Consider the following 17,988-nt stretch of genomic DNA (forward strand, 5'->3'; position numbering starts at 1 on the left):
TATGACCTGTCTAGCCATGGGGTTTTGGTTTGATGATGGTGGTAGTTATGAAGCTCATCTTGTGGAGTGTAACTAAAATCGAAAGAGAGAGTGGCTGGTCAATTCCATGATGTTCACGACACTTGCACCAGTGTCTTGCCAGGGCAGTCATTAATGTAGCTTGCCAGCTTCATAGACTGATGATTCTCCTCTGGTAGTGTGTATGGCATCTTCCAGCACCATGAAAGCTAGCAAGTAGAAATGAAGCTTACTAGCTTAGGTTTTCATGTTCCATGACTCAAGAATGTGGTGTCTTCAACAATAGTCCTCAAGTTCTAGAGGGTAACCAAGAACACTGGCAATAGTCTGTACTGCTTGGGTTGTGGGTGTAGTTTGAGACCTCAGCAGCCAACAATAGCTCCACAATAAGTGGCCTATTCCTGGCAATGGTCTTCTTGTGTTGTTAGTCTTTGGTATCTAATAGAGGTATTCTTGTTTTCTTATTGGACAAATCCTTTCTAAGTCTCTCTCTCTCTCTCTCTCTCTCTCTCTCTCTCTCTCTCTCTCTCTCTGATGTGTGAGTGTACAGACGTAGATTTCCATATGACTTTTAAAAAAAGACTTTAGTGCCATTTACTCTTCCTCCACATTAACTGCCTTCCCCTCCACTACTTCAATTTAACCCTTCCTGTCCCTTTTAATTATTTATTTTTAATGCTCGGTACAAATGTGTACCAATGTGTTCTGTCTCTACCCACTTGAAAGTCCCACCTCATGGCCCCTTAATAATTTTCTGAACTCTATGGCCATTCCAAATGAAATATAAGTATCTGAGGACTCAAAACTAGCATTCACATGTGAGAGAAAATAAAAGTCTTTGTCTTTCTGGGTCTGGGTTATCACTGAGAATAATAGTTTCTAGCTTCATCCATTTACTTAAAAATTTTGTTTTTATTGACAGCCAAATAATATTCCATTGTGTAAATATGCCACGTATTTCTTATTCATTTATTAGTTGATGCACTAATAAATGGCTAGCCTGTCTCCATTTTATGGCTGTTATGAGTAGATCGGTAATGAGCATGAATGAGTAGGTATCTCTACAGTAGGATATGAATTCCTTTGGGAATATACCCAAGTGTAGTATAGTTGCTCATATGGTAGATCTATTTCCAGCTTTTGAGGAACCTCTAAATTTATTTGCATAATAGCTACAGCAGTTTGCACTCTCACTAGCAGTGACTACTTCCTTTTTACTTACATCAAAGTCAGTTTTTGTCACCGTTTCTTTATTTCTTTGTTTCTGCTGTTGTTTCTTTGATCTAAGCCATTCTGACTGCCATAAGATAAAATATAAAAGTAGTTTTTAATTTGCATTTTTCTAGTGGATAAAGATGTTGAACACTGAAAAATATTTATTGACTGTTTGCTTATCATCATTTGAGAACTTTCTGTTGAGTTCCATGCCCCATTTTTAAAATTGAATTGTTTGGTTTCTTCATGTTAATTTTTTGAGTTATTTGCATATTGTACATACTAACCCTTTTTCAGATGTATAGCTAGGAAAGATTTCTTCCCATTCTTTGGACTGCCTCTTCCCACAAGTGATGGTATTTCCTGAATGTCAACAACAATAGAAATGACAGAAAGTATACAAACTCATGAAAGTTAAACAACCAAAATCGGGTGAAGAAAAAAAAATCAAAAGGGAAGGTTAAAATTTCCTAGAATTGAGTGGAAATACAAAAACAACATACTGAAGTCTATATGACACAATGCATTTATTATTTTTATTTGCTTGCTTGTTTGTTTTTACAGTTGTCTGCCTTTATTCACATTTGTGGTCAGTTGTAAAATCATTGAGGTGCATATAAAGTATGGGGAAAGACAGCCAAGTCATAATTATAAAATTACCTCACCAATGCACTGTACATTTCTTCTCAAGGGCAGAAGCATAGCTCTGATGGATTGATAGAATAGTGTTCATTTCATGAAAAATTGGTAACGTCCTTGCTACTAAATATATCTAAAACTTGTTAGATATGTTTCTTATACTATAATGTTCTAAAACTAAGATGTGTTTTGGCAGAAGTAATTATAACAGTGTGGGTGTGGGCCAATCCATGTGATTCAGCTAATAGTTTTTCTTTCTTTTTTAGTTTTTTTTGTTGTTTGTTTGTTTGTTTGTTTTTTTCTGAGACAGGGTTTCTATGTAGCCCTGGATGTTCTGAAACTCACTCAAACTAGGCTGGTCTCAAACTCAGAGATCTGCCTGCCTCTGCCTCCTGAGAGCTTGCATTAAAGCCATGCGCCGCACCTCTCAGCCCAGCTAACAGTTTCCTGATGCTTCAGAATGACATCAGAGGGGTTTCTTAGCAGAATACTTGCAATGTGGATGAATTTTATGCTTTGCTGGAAGTTAAAGAGTCTCAGAATGTGGTTGGGCACATAAGAACTACCTGTGTTGGTTGGGATATTAATAGTGGCTATGGGCTATGGGAATACCCCATTGGGCATCAGTGACTGTCATGCAGGTATGAGGATTGACATGCAGAGCTTCAGCCCCCAGGTGCTAAAGAGACTGATAATGTGGCTTCTTCACAATCCCACCTGTGTGAGTTGAGACAAGGGACTGTTGGAAGTGGCTTTCTACAGTAGCCCAGTCATTCAGTCCTGGATACAAGTGAGAGAACATGCCTTAACATATAAAATGGAGGGAAATCAAGAAAGATACCTGATGTCAACCTATGGCACCTATGCATGCCCATGCGTGAGCGTGTGGGTGCGCGCACACACACACACACACACACACACACACACACACACACACACACGTACAGAGTCCTGCTATACACATCTACAGCACACACATGCCTGTTATACACAAGCAAGAAAACATTACAATTCTATTAAATTTTGTTTAATCATGGGATAGTTTTTGCTTGTATACTTTACTGTTATCATTATAGATAGAGGTGATGAGATGGGGCGGTGGCACTGTGGATGCCACTCAATGAGTGCAGTCAGAAGGATCACACCCAAGGTGAAGGCCTCTACATATGGGGTCTAAAGCATAGCTCTCTGCTGTCTTCTGATGTCTGGCCAAGTTCTTCCTCATGATGAGACCCAGCAGATTTAGTGCTGGGTCTGCTCTGTATCATTGACCTGTCATAGCCTAAAACAGGTTTTCTTAACTCCTCTTAGTATTTCCAAGAACTGTAATTGTAAGAACAGTACCTAGTCTGTGCAGAGCTATTTTGGGCCTACTGAGAACAATTCAGCAGGTCTACTAACGCCAACGTTAATCTTTCTTAAAAAGAAAGGGATGCAGCTACAAATTTGTTCAGTAAACATGAGTTGTTATTTTTTTTTTTTTTCAATTAGTCTTTAATTAAAGTAACATTTCAGAGATGGTTCCATGTTGTCCTGGAAACTCAAGTGCTGAAAGGAATAAATCAGATTATATTCTTTTTTTTCTGGGATAGTGTGTGTTGGCTCCTCACTCATCAGTCTGGTCCCCACCAAAGCTGGACATGGCATTTGGGTTTGGAGTCTCCCTGTGTGCCCCTTGAATTAAGTTCCCCTTTTATCCTCTGTGTCATTTATGTACTCACCTTAGATCAGTAAATAACCTGTACCTGTACTGATCTTTAGACTACTATAATAAAATATTGACTGGGCAGCTTTTGCACAACAGAAATGCTTTTCTAGAGCCTGGGAAGCACAAGGAGAAGGTTCCTACAGATTCTTTCCATGTTTCCTTCATAGTTCACTGATGTTTCAGTTGCTATTCTTCACATCATGGGAGGAACAAGGGCTGTTTCTGGGGCTAGTTACATAAAGGCATTTTAGTGGGAGTTCTACACTGTGAGCTAATCATACCCCCCAGAACCTCAAGCTGTCACCTGCTAATACTGTTGCTTGGTGGTTAGCTTTCAGTGTCTGAGTTTTGTGGGAACATGGTCATTCAGACCATAGAGGATGCCACTTGATGCCAATCCTTAGAATATCTTGGTTCTTTCTACGTGCATCCTCCTCCTCACTAATGCCACATTGGGAGATGATGTCACTTTTTTTTTTTAAGACACAGCAGGATTAGACCGAATGTCTAGAATGTACCGTGTTGTGCTGAAGTGATCTTACCGCCATGTAAGCGCCACAAGGCAGCTTATGTTTACTATGGCAGATAGATAGCAACAGTTTGGTGAATCTGCAAAGTTCATTGTGGAATCAAACTTTTATACAATGACTTTTCAGGTTTTTAATTCCTAGGGACCTCCTGGTACACCTGACCCAAAACTGTTTTTGTACATCACATTTGCCTGGTCTTGTGAGACTGTCCCAAAGCCCTGTGTTGTAATTATCAATGATAAGATGGTAAAATAAGATATGTCTGGCTTCTGCCTTGCTTTCATTATGGTTCCACTTGCTTCCCTATAGGTCAGAGGAAAGTATTTGACCTTCCTTTCGGGAGCTGCCTGTTCCGCAGTGATGTTTATGACAATGGATCCTCCTTTGTCTATGACAACTGCACAGCGTGCACTTGCACGGTAAGGGGCTCTGAGAGCCCGCGCACTGCCCACGGTAGAACTGCAGGCACGTGTGACCGCATTCTCTTCAGCAGGAGGAACCACTGCTGATGCCATCTGAAGAACATAATCATACTCACAGTCACAGAGACCACCCGGAGGCTGTCCTAAGGGTTCTTTACAGCCAGACAAATGCAGATGGCTGTGTTCTGGGGCTTTATGTATCATCAATGAATTCTGCAGCACACCTGGCGGTGAAATTAAACTTGAATTGTATTCGAGAGAAGAAAAAGGCGGCGTGTTTTTACAATTCGCTACAGACATAAACCTGATCAGTTTAGAGCCCATGAATACTCTCATGTAGTGATGTCTCCCTTCCATGGTTTGCATGATCCTGTGTTAAACCTCCCTCTATACACACTGCTTTATATAAGCACACAGAACATCTCCCTGTGAACTCGGTCTCCATGCCCATCATTCCACATCCACACTGAAATCTCACAGGCAACAGCTTTCTCTTGGAAGCTGAGGCTTTGCTTAAACATGTCACCATCCCAATTCTCTTGCAGCCCGTCAGTCCACAAAGGGGAGCCAGTTAGGCTATTACTATACATTTACACCACTTTGGGTCTTAAGGAATCTTTGAGACATGACCAGGCAATGTGTGCCAGCATGGCTGCTATTCAGAACTGGAATGAATATTTTTTTCTGAAATTGGCAGGCTTATCACAATATGAGTTCACAGTTTGGGAAAGTGTATACTTGAAGAATCAGGCATGTCTTAATTACTGTTCTGTTGTTGTGAAGACACACCATGACCAAGGCAGACTTCCTTACAGTTTTAGAAGGTTCCTCTACCATCATCATGATGGGAAGCATACAGGCAAGGAGCTGGAACAGTAGCTGAGGGCTTTCCAGCCTCCTGATCTGTAGGTAGAGAGAGTGAGGGGGAGACAGACAGGGACATAGACACACACACACATACACACATACACACATACACACATACACACACACACACACAAATACACACAGAGAGACTAGGCATGGAAGGGCTTTTTAAACCTCAAAGCCTACCCCCAGTCACACACTTCTTTCAAAAAGACCACACCCCTTAATATTTCTAATTTTTCAAAGCAATTTACCAACCTGTGCAAGTCTTGGCAGGTGTGTGTGGGGGCATGCGAATTTAAACCTCCTCAGGTGGGATTCATTGTGATAACTAATAGCTCTGTTTGTGTAGCGCTCCCCTCTCCAACAGCCTCATCCAGCATCCTTCCTGACTTCTAGGAAACCAGAACAAGCTTTGATTATGTAAAAAGTGAAAGAAGGGCAGGAGGAAAGAAATGCATTGGCCCATAGTGATTTGGAATTTCATGTCATATCAAAGAAGTATGCTGGGTTCTTGAGCATAAAGTTGAGGGCCAGTGGAAGCAAGCCTGGGAGTGTGCCACACCCTCACCTGCTACAGATAATAGCCAGGAAACATGTTTTGAAGTGGATGATTGCATTGCACTAAAGCATGGTGCTAGGAGAGTACAACTTGGGGCCACTGTGGGTTGTTAAAGGAGAGCTGTGAGGAATGCTTCGGAGCGGGGAAGTCATTCTTAATGTCCGGTCTGCCTTTGGGCCTCCAGGACTCCACAATGGTGTGTAAGAAGAAGTGTTCCCACCCCGGTGTTTGTAACAACAATGAGGATGCCTGCTGTGAAGAGTGTCTCCTACGGGTGCCCCCAGAAGATATCAAAGTATGCAAGTTTGGGAGCAAGATTTTCAGGGTATGTATGAGACAAGCCACCACAAGGATCCCACACTATGGGAGCCATTACACTGTATTAGCCATTAAAAAGCTCCAGACATAATGGAAATTAGAGTTTTACATAATCTATACAGTTAAAAACACATATGTTTATTTGATATATTAGTCTTTGCATTCATGTGTACATATACACATATGTGTGTATATATGTATGTGTGTATAAATATGTGTATCTGTAGATGTGAAAATTAAGGACATGGAAGATTTTGAATATGTCAGAATTACTGCTCTTTCCACATGTGATCACCCAGTGCCTGAGGCTCAGCTGAGCATGCCACATAGCTGAGAGCATCTCATTTACTTGGGGATGCTCAGCGTGCCTTGTCAAGATCATGACCATGGCAAGATCCTTATGGCTCTAAAATTTGGGGTTTTCAGCAGCATTTCACAGACTCATTAGGAAGGTGTTCCGATGAGGATATTTGCCATGTGAGTGACTGAGAGTCCAGCTCTAAGGTACTCGAAGGCTTGCCTGCTGCTCATCCAAAACTGCCTGCAGCCATCTTAAGTGGGTGCTGTGTAGTAGTAACCATTTAACTTCAGAGAACAGATGTTGGCTTTCTTCAAACTGTCTCCTCTCCCTTATCTATTACATTTTCCTTGAAGATGAGGGAGAGACTCTACCAAAGACATGTTTGGGGAAACCCATTCGCATCTGGACCCTGAACATCATGTCAGATGCAGAAGCTCCTTCAGGGTTCCTACCCACTGACCTGATTGGAGAGAGGTCTGGATTCTCATGGTCTCCCGTAAGAAAGACAACAATGCATTAAGCTCATGGGGCGGGGGTGGGGTACAGCAAGTGTTCAGACATTCATGTAAAAATCCTCCTTATTCAAAGCCATTTGTCCCCAGAGCGCCAAGATAAAATAAACTCCTCTCAACATAGGGCTGTAGACAAAATACGTTCTTTTATTAAAAAGACTTCCTTTAGTAACTGGAGCTTCAAGTACTCTGCAGTGATTGTGAGCCCTGGGAATATTTGCTCATAGACCATTGATAAGTCCGATGCCCTTTAAAGACAAGTTCGGTTAGTTCTCTGTCCCCTGAAAGGCAGTGGAGAGTGGGTAGTCCTTAAAATACCTTCAAAAACTGAGAAATGAAAGGAGGCACCAAAGATCTTGGATCCATGGAAGGATTCCTCTTTTTGTCTTTGTATCTGACTCTGCCATCTGATCTTTTCAGCTTCAGTACAGATATGCCCCTGCCTGGCGCTTCCTGGCTCATTACCGACAGCTGCATATTATAAGTCCAATGAGCCCAGTACCTTTCTATCCAAGCAAGAGTCTAGTCTCAGAAACGTGTCTCAAACTGCTCTCCTACATTTTGGAAAGAGAGTGCGTGCCAGGCAGCGTGCAAGCCAATAACCTCTCTAGGACTAGTCTGTCTGGGCTCTGTGTGTTCAGATGGGTGCTTACCAGGTGTCTGCCTGGCCACTGAGAATTACTTGAGTAACTTCCGTCCTCTTCATGTCCTGGGTGGATCAGGGGCATGGCACCGCTGAGCTTGCATCATCATGCCCGAGCATCTCAATGAACTGTGATGCCTGCCTGAGAGAGCAAACATTTCGATCCCATTAAACAGAGGAAAGTTAAATTTTCGCCCATGCATCGTATAGGAAAATTCATACTTTCTTCTCCTTCAGGGTGAAAGTAAAAAATACATGAGGGTTGGGTAAGACGTTAAGTATGGCTTGGTTAGACCCAGAAGACTCCTTCATGTTTTATGGCCGAGATCTTCCCGTCTTTTAAATAAACAGTGTCAGATACCCTCCCTGGCCACTCTGTTAAGTTGATTACATATAGGCGAAGCCCACTGGCTCGGCTCCTGTAGCTTCTGCCTGACAGTGGAACTCTGTGCCGTGTCCTGCAGGATGGAGAGATCTGGTCCTCAGTCAACTGCAGCATCTGTGCTTGTGTGAAGGGGAAGACAGAGTGTCGCAAGAAGCAGTGCATTCCTCTCAGCAGCTGCCCGCAGGTATGTTGGGAATTTGGCTTTGTTTTTTCTGTTACCTTGGGAGACACATGGTACACTCCAGTTTCCTGAAAAGACAAGCTGGAACTCCCAAAGCTGACAGATACCGCCCAGGAGCTGAAGCCCCTTATGCAGCTTGCTGATTCCTTCTTGCCATCCCTACCTGGAGTCCAACCTTGTGTGACAAAACTCTTGTCCAGTCCTTGCTGCAATCACCCTGCTTTTTATAGACTTCTCGCAAACACTTTTCCAATTGCCTTGCCTGGACCTTATTTTTTTGTTGTTAGGTTTTCAGTTTAACAAGATAACTGTGTTTTGCTTCCTCTTCTTATTTCTTTTTTTTCTCCCCTCTCAAATCTCAGCTTTCTTCTCATAGCCATGGTAAAATGTGGTTGTTTAATGGCAAATTCCCCAGGAGGATTTCCTTGCCTAGCAGAAGCCGCAACTCCTCTGCAGAGAAGTCCCCTGTAGTCCTCCACTGTAGCCCCACATGGAAATAGCATCCTTATGGAAATACCTCTTTTCAGAACCCCACAGCCCAGAGCCTTGAATAAAGCCTCCATTATCTTCCCAGGCATGAGCTTCACACTGAATTCACCTCAGCAACCAGCAACATGAAACCTTTCAAGGCTTTGTACGTTCTGAGAAAATGTCAAACCTATTCAGTACCTTCCAGTGAATGAAGAAACATATCCATATATTCAGAGCATGTCTGCCATTCTCAGTTATAGAAAGCTTTTAATTTTATTCACATCTGTTATTATTATAAACAAAAAGTTGCTGTTTTTACTTGAGTGCCAAATGAGGCACAAAAAAACAACAGCTGTTGCCATTGCACAACTGAATGGGGGGGGGCGTAGAAAGGGGGAAAAATCCCCTAATTAGTCTTGCTTTAAAAAGCCTCAGACATAAAACTGAAAACTTCCCATAAAAGAAAAGGAAAAAAAAAAGTAGGTACAATAAGCAGACTTGAACGTGGGCTGCTTATAAATATTCATTGGGAAAAATGGAATCACATCATTTCTGCCAGTCCTCGGGGAACCCTCGCTGCTAATGAACTCTCCCAGCACATGTTAGCAATAATGGGCTTCCTTATTCTACAAGACAAAACCGGGAGGCGGTGCCAACCTGGTGGCTGGAGTAACTCGCCTCAGCAGGCCACTAAGGAGTTTCCAACTTCACTGCAGCTCTGCCACTTGTAGCTGGGTCGGTGGTTTCTGCTAGGAGGTCACAGCTCTTTATGTCGCCTGCGTCTCCCTGGTGATCTCACCGCTCCTGCCTCACTCAGGCCAGGCATGTCCACCCCTCCCAGGAAGGCCTTTGCCTAGCCCCTCCCCCTCTGGGGAATGCCCTGACTTGGATGCTGGACCACCTTTCTGTTTCTAGGCATCCTTCCAACCTGTGCTCCCTTTCACACTTCCCCTTCTCAGAGGCCAGCACGAGGTCTTTGGAAGATAGTTTTAGCTCTACCATGCAATACTTTAAAAAGAAATGAAAAGATAGTAGTTTATGTCTCCTTTCCTGCATTGGCTGAGGAAATTTTTTTTTAAACAAATTGCTAAAATTAGAAAGAAATAGAAGGACACTGTCCTCGTCCCCATCTCCTATCCTTCCCCACCCCCTTCACACCCTTTCCAGCTACCCACCCTCCTGTTTTCCTGGCTGTGGTTGCAGCCACTGTTGTTCATCTTCCTAGGTAATTCCCAAGGCTCTGGGGGTGAGACCTCCAGCCCACTGTCTCCTCAGTATCCTCAGTGTACATTGAGGCCATTCTGTGATCGCTGAAATAACCTCACTCCCCCTGCCCCTGAGGTGGGTGCTGAATAGACTCTTCTTCCTGATGAGGGGACAGTGCGTCCAGCTTCCGGCTCGTTACACACAGCCCAGGCTCCTGGAGCTTACAGTCTGTGTTTCATTTGTCCCCCACCTAATGTAGTACCAGGACCAGCTCCACAGAACGAGGGAAATCAGTGCAGAGATACGGATGCAGGGAACCACCCAGTCACAACTGGTTAGAAACTCAACTTCAACATGCTCCACCCCGATGGGGCACAGTGCCCAGTCCCAGCCTCTATGGAAGTCATACTAGGGACCTGGGCTTCTTTGGCTCCATCCTTGAGAGATTAAATGAGATCCCCTATAGCAGCAGTTCTCAACGTGTGGGGCATGACACCTTTTGGGGGGAGGGGGTAGAATGACCTTTGCACAGGGGTCACCAAATATCCTGCATATCAGATATTCACATTGTGACCCATGACAGTAGCAAAATTACAGTTATGAAGTAGCAAAGAGAGTAATTCCTATGGTTGAGGTTCACCAAAGGTGAGGAACTGTATTCAAGGGGTCACAGCGTTAGGAAGGTTGAGAACCACTGCCCTATGGCATTGTAGGCCTCGTTGATGCAAGACGTGAAAGAGACACGGCTTTAGTTCCTCAGTAGAAAAGTAGTTAATTGTAAAGCTAATGTGATCGTTTATTTTGAAAATATTCAAGCCTGCTTTGCAAAGCACTGAATGAGCAGAGTCTGGGCTCTGGGCCTTTGCCGAATCCCGGCACCTTTCAGTGCACTTTGCTTTCTTAGTTCTCTGTAAAAGGGGGATGAGGTCACCTGTACTCAGAGTGTCCTTGCGAATTTCAAATGAGATGAAGCAGGAGGCAGACACAGCAGTTGGTACTGTAGGCGGTAGACGATGAAGGTCTTGAAGAGCCATGGCATAAAAGTCTGTAGTAAAAGAACATGGCCTGTGGTGGCACATGGAATTACCTTTTTGTTTCTATCACCCTGTGTCACGTGACACCAGCCTTTTTACTCGTGGAAGGTGATTTCTGGGCTGTATTTACTCAGTCCAGAAGAATTTTGTGCTTCTTGGTAACAATGACTTCTCATATCATTAAGCCTTAAGGTATCAGCTCATTAAATCCGCATAAACAACCCAGTGTTAGGTCATGCAGCGACTGTTGTTCCTTAAATATTAATCTGCTTCCACAATTTTTTTTCCCTGTGATTAATCCCTGAGTCAGAGATTAAGAAAAGGCCATTCTACAATATAGGTTTGGAGAACACGCATTCTTCTTTAAATGTAAGCCATTAAAAAAAAAATGCAAAAAAGACACTTGACTAGGAAACTGCATTGCATTTCCTGAGCAGTGATGTAAAGTTAATTACTCCATCTTGCAGAACTCTCTGCTCCCTTGCTTTTGATTACACAGCAGCGGGTTGGCATGGGCGATGTTGCTGAGGGAGAAGACCCACTGAGATGGTCTGTGGTGGACCACATAGATCCACAGGATGCAAAGCATCCTCGCGGTGGATTACAGGGCACCAGAGAGCTTCTCAGACGACAGCAGGAAGAAAGTCGCGCTTGTACGTACAGAGTGGCTGTGGTTCCCATTAGTGTGTGTATGCACTCAGCCTCTACACGGCTTGGTTTGGCTACCAATGAGAAAGCTGTGTCCAAGCTGTCTCCATCTTCCTACCCATGTGAGAAAAATCACACCACGCTTTGAGAGGTATCTTGTTTCTTAAAGGATAAAAACAGGAAAGCTTTTTTTTCTTCCTTTTCTTTTTGGAATGGCTTTGCCTGGCTTGAAAAACTGGTGCTTGAAACTTCATTTTTGCCGCCATCGTCACCATCAAGTTCAAGCACAATCTGGGCTGATTTTGTTGGTTTATCTGGCATTAGACTTTAAAAAAAGATTTCTCCTTGTCAGTCCATTCTTCACATTAAATTTGTGGTGTTTCTTTTTTCCCCTCCTGACCAGGGTAAAATTCTCAACAGAAAAGGATGCTGCCCCATGTGCACCGAAAGTAAGTTCAATGTTTGGGAAAATGTGTTCTTCATGTTTGTTTAACGTCTTATGATGAGCAGGGAAAATCTGGTGTACGTTTTCTATAGAGTTGCTTCTGTAGGTATGATGTAGGTATCAGTTTGCCACAGGCAGCTGAGCTCAGCTGACATCCTCTCCCAGAAAGCTTGAGCCCAGCCTAGACATTTCCACCAGGATCTGCTGTTAGGAGGACTCAGGAAGATAGATGGTTAGATGGAGTTTTAAAGAAGAACAGATAACTTAATGCACATTTGAAACTGCTAATGGCGTTTTCAGTCCTTTGGGGCTAAGGTAATAATGCCTGGGAAAGCCAGACATCCATGCTCTCTTGGGGTTTTACTTCCTCTCCTTTTACCACCAAACAGCTGCACTTCCTCCCCACCTCTCCCACCTCTCCCACCTTCTCCCCCTTTGTCCTGGGCACATCTGACATTGCTGATGACAATGGGTTTGCATCCTGATACTTTAAACTGAGTTCTTGGAGGTTCTATTTAATTGTCGAGTTGTTTGAGAGCTGTCTCAGGGTGCTCTGTTCATCTCAGGGACAGAGCACTGTGCTAGCCTTCGCCCCAGCCCTGTATGGGGGTCTTTTACCTACATCTATTAGAGAATCACCATGTTAGTCCCCAACTTCAACTGGCTTTGAGACAACTCTCTGAAGTTTGCAATTGAAAGAATGGTGTTAGAAATGCATTGTCCAGGTCTTTCTGATGCATGGTGGCAGTATTAGGAGAGTCAGGGAACTGATTAAAAGTGTTTTATGAGCCCATCAGGCCTAGAGAAGTGGACTTTTGTTGGAAACAGCTTTCGAATAGAAACAGGTTTGTTTCTTTCATTTATCTGAAATCAGAGTTTATATTGCTCCAAGGAATCTGGGTTTTCCCCCCTTGATTGTTTAATATCCTCAGATGACAGATACATAACTATATGCCATTTTATATGTATATGAAACTATACATGAAAACTGTTGTATGTTAATGTATAATATATGTGTGTGTGTGTATATATATATATATTACTCTCATCTAATATATATTATTTTTAAAGATAGGGAGCCATGAAACTTCACAGTGGATGAAACTGCTTATTGAATTAGCAAAAAATAAGTTATAGGCTTAATAAAAGAACTTTCCTTTGAAGATAATGAAGTCATAAACTAACTCAAAGGAGACCAATGATGCATGACAGTAGATTCAGAAATTAATGCAGGAAGAAGCAGCAGCTATGATTAACACACCGGTGATTCAGAAGCACGTGCTTGAACTATTCCCCTTAGCCATCTTCCAGAACCTCATTGTTCATGGCTGGTTCAGAGGCTGCCCTCAGTTTCATTCCCTTCTGTATGAACAGTCTCCACCTGTCCTGATAACATTTTTCCCTGTAGCCACATCAGTGGACATGTTTGCATTTCTCTATAGAGTGTAGATAATGAAGCAGAGGGAGACTAGATGAAGGATAGACAGACCTCCCAGGAACTCCTGATGTTGTGCAGTTTGCCTCTTCCATTTGCCTGACACAGATGTATTACATCTTCTGATTCTCTGGCTATCAGCCTCAGAAGAACATGCACTTTTCACAGAAACAACCCAAACCTTGAATTACCCGAATTTCTACGAGTCAAAATGGTGCTTAGCGACATTATTTTTTTTTTTTTTTTGCAAGTAAAACTAGATCTTATTAGTTCATCTATTACAATCTGGCTGTTCTATATCTAGGGATATGGTGACTTATAAAGAAATGAAACAGGGGAAAGAAGACAAAGGAAGACAGTCTGTAATCAGTTCTATCAAGTGCCGTGTTGTATGAAGCGTAGGAAGGAGCCATCTCTTCCGTCACCCAGGGAGAAAGCCACCCAGCTGGAGGGGCACTGGGAGGCCATGGGCTGCACCTGCACCTGCAGGTCAGAGCTGGAAGCGTGCAGGCATGCGGTTCCCGGCCCAAGTCTGAATTATATCATCAGATGGCTATTTCTCAATTTCCCCTGGTGTTCTTTCCATCTGTTTACCCTCGCTTGCTCTCCAGCAGTTCTTCCATCACTGCTGTAAAACACATTCCTCCTTGGCGAGGCTCATTTGTTCAGATTCAGTGAAGAGATGGGATAGCTTCCAGTTTTTTAAGCAATGCCCGGCTTTCCGTAATGCACCCAGGTAGACTCCTCCTGATGTCCCTTAGCCATGGACTAAAGACCTCCTACTTTGAAATTCCTTTGTTATTATATCCAAGATCTGGAATAAACCTTTGGGCTCATTCTTTCCTCTGCTTATTAGTTATAAAACCTCTTCTGGCATACAAGTTTTTAGAGTGAGAAAGCAAGGCCAAAACTTCAAACTAAGGCTGGCGTTTTCTAACTCTAGAAGACTCCAGGGTTCTCACCCTTTGTTTTATTGACACTCTCCCTGGTCAGCTTAGCTTTAGGAATGTCCTGTGTGTTGCAGAATATTTAGCAGCAACCCTTTCCTCAAAGTGACAACCAATAATGTCTCTAGACATTGCCAAATGTCTCCTTAAGGTCAACCAGTGATATTCCAAACAAGGGAAAGCTGCCCATGTGAATGCAGAGATAAATACCCATGGGACAGGCAGCCATGACTTACTGTCAGTACCTGCTGATTCAGCACAGTAGGAGAGTAAAATTAGGTTGTATTCTGCTAGCCTAAAAGTAAAAGGCTAGTGTCCTTAAGTTTATTGAATCTGCTTATAAAAAGTTATGAAGACCTGATGGCTTAAAAATTGCTGTTATTGCTTTTGATGGCTCAGAAGTGGGAAATCAATTCAGGCTACACTTAACATCATACATAAATTTACTTCTGCCTTCACTGTGTATGATCACATTTATATTTTGAACTATTCAACATATATATGTTATCTATATGTGCATCTATATGTACAATCCTTTTAATGTATTCTATAAGGACTCAAAACTATACCTATCTACCTACCTACCTATATGTATACATACATAAGTGAAAATTGGTGAGGACTCTCAGATCCTTGTAGATGCATTTTAATTGTAGATAGTAAATGAATGGTGGGTTGTTCTAGCAGTAGTGGCTCTGCATTGACTCTCACTAAAAACAAACAAAACACCAGAATTGCTTTCTGCCTGGGTTTGTCTTAGAGTTTTAGATCTTTTTTTTTCCCAGCAAAGAGGAAACAAATGTTTTTCAGGTCCCTCTTTGCATGTGTGCGTCACAATGAAAGTTTATTGTTACGTAGGTAGGAAGCAGTCACAGGGTGGGAAGCCACTATGCTCTCCATAGCAAAACAATGGGTAAGGTTGATGTGAAGGGTTAATGGGTTTTCTATTGACATGGGAGTCCTCTTAGAGTTAGGACCTAGCAAAGTCTTAAAAGCATAGCTGCCTCTTAATAACTTGAGACCTACCATTTTCCTTTCCAACAGAAAGAATTGAATTTGGTTTGGATGATTTACTTAAAGTAAAATATTTGAAGTGAGCTAAACAAACTTCATAAAACTTTTGGCAAAGGCTCTTTCTTGCCAAGGTATGAGGTTGTAGCTGGAAGGCAGGCTTGGCTGGGTGTCATGTGACCATGAGTTAGGTGCCAAGAAGCCTCAGAACTCAGGAGGGCTACTTCGCTATTCCTGTAGCATTTTGTGTGAAATGCTCTTTTATAGTGTTCTGGCAAATAGTTGGTGGAATCTTGACCTCACCAACTCAGAGACCAAAATCAGATAAATTCTGTGCTGGCTGAAGATATGTTTTTAAATTTGGAAATAATACTTCAGTGTCAAAGTTTTCACTGATAAGCGAGGTGGGGTTTGTGTGGAGGAAGGTGGGGAGCGGGGGAGACTGAGAGGTTGGTTATGAAAGAAGTTAATCTCTTAATCAGATCAGAGGCATCCAAAAGCGTTAAGACACGGTCACCCACCCCCAAGTCTCACACATTACTTAAACTCAAACCTCCCTTACCTCGTACTCAGCCCAAGGCACCCCCAACCCGAAATGCAAGCTTGTGATTATGTAACATTGAGGCTGATAGGTTCTACTGAGCACATAAGTACGTATGATTGAAATAACATCAGCCACGCATCCCGTAAGTTACAGTAAATGCTGAATTTCAGCAAGTTAGGGTGCCAGGGGGTACACAGTTTCCAAGTGACTATTTAATCCCACCCCAAGAGGTTCTGGCTGTGTGTCTTCACTTACTCACAGTGGGCTCCGGGCCTGCTGCCTGTACCTACTACAGCTACCTGCAGAATTTGCCCTAGCTAGTTTTGTTGGCAAGTCTCTCTACCCTAAGCCCATCGGGATGTGTGATGCCTTTTTATGTGTCCCAGTAAACAAAGTGATACATGATGGCAGAGTGACCTTGGAGCCCAGCATATGAAAAAAATCTCCCCTGCGGGAGCCTCTACAAATCCATAATTCTGCATTTGAGCAAGGTTTCTGGCCTCTGGGACTTAAGTTCTCTTAGCCTTGGGAGTTTGTCCTGACCTCAGGCAAGCATGGAAATTTTACATGAGGCTCAGGATGTTCGCAGAATAAGAATCTGTGGTGTTGCTTTTAGTCCTGGAGGGGAGGTGTTAAGCTTAGAGGCCGCTGAGTTTCTGCTAGTGCATGTGGAACTGGCTTTTGACCCTTTCTGAAACTTGGTTGGCAAGCTGGTGGGAAGTGAAGCCACACATGCCAACAGTGGTCCAGTGGAGAGCCCGCCCAGGAGAAGCTGTGGGAAAACGAGTTCTTCTCTTTGCCGTTCTAAGGGATGTGTATCACTTTAAGTTGTCTTGCCACAAATGGGTTGAGACTGAAGTCGTCTAAAAACTGGATAATCTTTTAGCTGCATCTCTTGTCAATTTCTTCAGGGTGAACTAGGTAGTAAAACTTCTCGAGTTCTGACATACTGAGGAAGCAGACAAGGGCTGGGATAGTGCTGCTAGGTCGAAGGGTGAGTGCTTGACTCAGTAACTTAGTCGCTCTTTAGTTAACTGTGGCCACCACCATCATCAGTGTCACCAGCATCGCTGGCCAACGGGACCACCGACAGCAGTAGCAGTAGCCAACATGTATTTATCATCATCTGCTGTATATCCAAACACTGTCATGGTTGTCCCATTTGATTTCATACGAATCTCACAGCTATCTTTTGACCAAGTAATGCTATTAGCTACAGTTTACAGCCAGGGAACTGAGGCTTAGTGGTTTGGAGGTCAGAGATGGAGCCTGAGTTTCCTCTGTGCTGCCTGGCTGGCCCCAGAGACTGGGCTGTAGTTGCTGTTCTTGGCTTTCTTGTCATTTCAAGTTTGATAAATAGTTACAGCTAAGAAGGGAAAGGGAATGTCTGAGTATTTTATAGTCCCAACAAGTATAGATTAGAAGAGAAATCATAAGAAAGTTCTTCAAGTTAATAGCTTTTCTCTCTTCTTCCCCTACTTCGGGAGAAAAGGATATTCCAGCCCCAGGCTTTCTTCTGTCCATGGCTGTTTCCCCGATCTGCTTAAGGCAGAGTAGGGGTGGCTGTACCCTGAACTGGCTTCCCATGTGTAACTCAGATGGGAGTGTTTATATAGTCAAGTGAAAGTCTTGCTAAATGCGTTTATTCCAAATAAAGATGTATACACACATGCATAACTGTTCTATATACTTTTAAACTCGAAAGGACTCTGCATAATTTATAATGCGCTAAAAAGAATAATGTTGCTCTCAAAGTTGCATTTTAATTAATTTCCAATTCAGTGCCATAAAATTATATACATCTGGGGACCTTCCCTCTGGGATCTTCTTTTCCAGTCCTCAGTCAAGGAAACTTAGGCTCACAAGAATACCAAGCAGGAGAACTAAGATAAAACCATACACTTTTCAAACATAGTTTTAAATTTTTATCTTTCTTTCTTTCTTTC

General features: G+C 42.9%; 1 protein-coding gene across 1 annotated transcript in view; it reads left to right on the forward strand.

Moving 5' to 3' along the window:
- Bmper (BMP binding endothelial regulator) overlaps window positions 1-17,988 on the forward strand; it is a 236,489-nt gene that overhangs the window by 131,525 nt on the left and 86,976 nt on the right. Inside the window, exons 8-11 of the mRNA XM_060371035.1 lie at window positions 4,420-4,529; window positions 6,146-6,286; window positions 8,200-8,304; window positions 12,064-12,109. Of these exons, the coding sequence (XP_060227018.1) occupies window positions 4,420-4,529; window positions 6,146-6,286; window positions 8,200-8,304; window positions 12,064-12,109 (402 nt within the window). The remainder of the gene's footprint in view (window positions 1-4,419; window positions 4,530-6,145; window positions 6,287-8,199; window positions 8,305-12,063; window positions 12,110-17,988) is intronic.

The sequence above is a fragment of the Meriones unguiculatus genome, chromosome 1 (genome assembly GCF_030254825.1).
Source record: "Meriones unguiculatus strain TT.TT164.6M chromosome 1, Bangor_MerUng_6.1, whole genome shotgun sequence".
In the NCBI taxonomy this organism is placed as follows: domain Eukaryota; kingdom Metazoa; phylum Chordata; class Mammalia; order Rodentia; family Muridae; genus Meriones; species Meriones unguiculatus.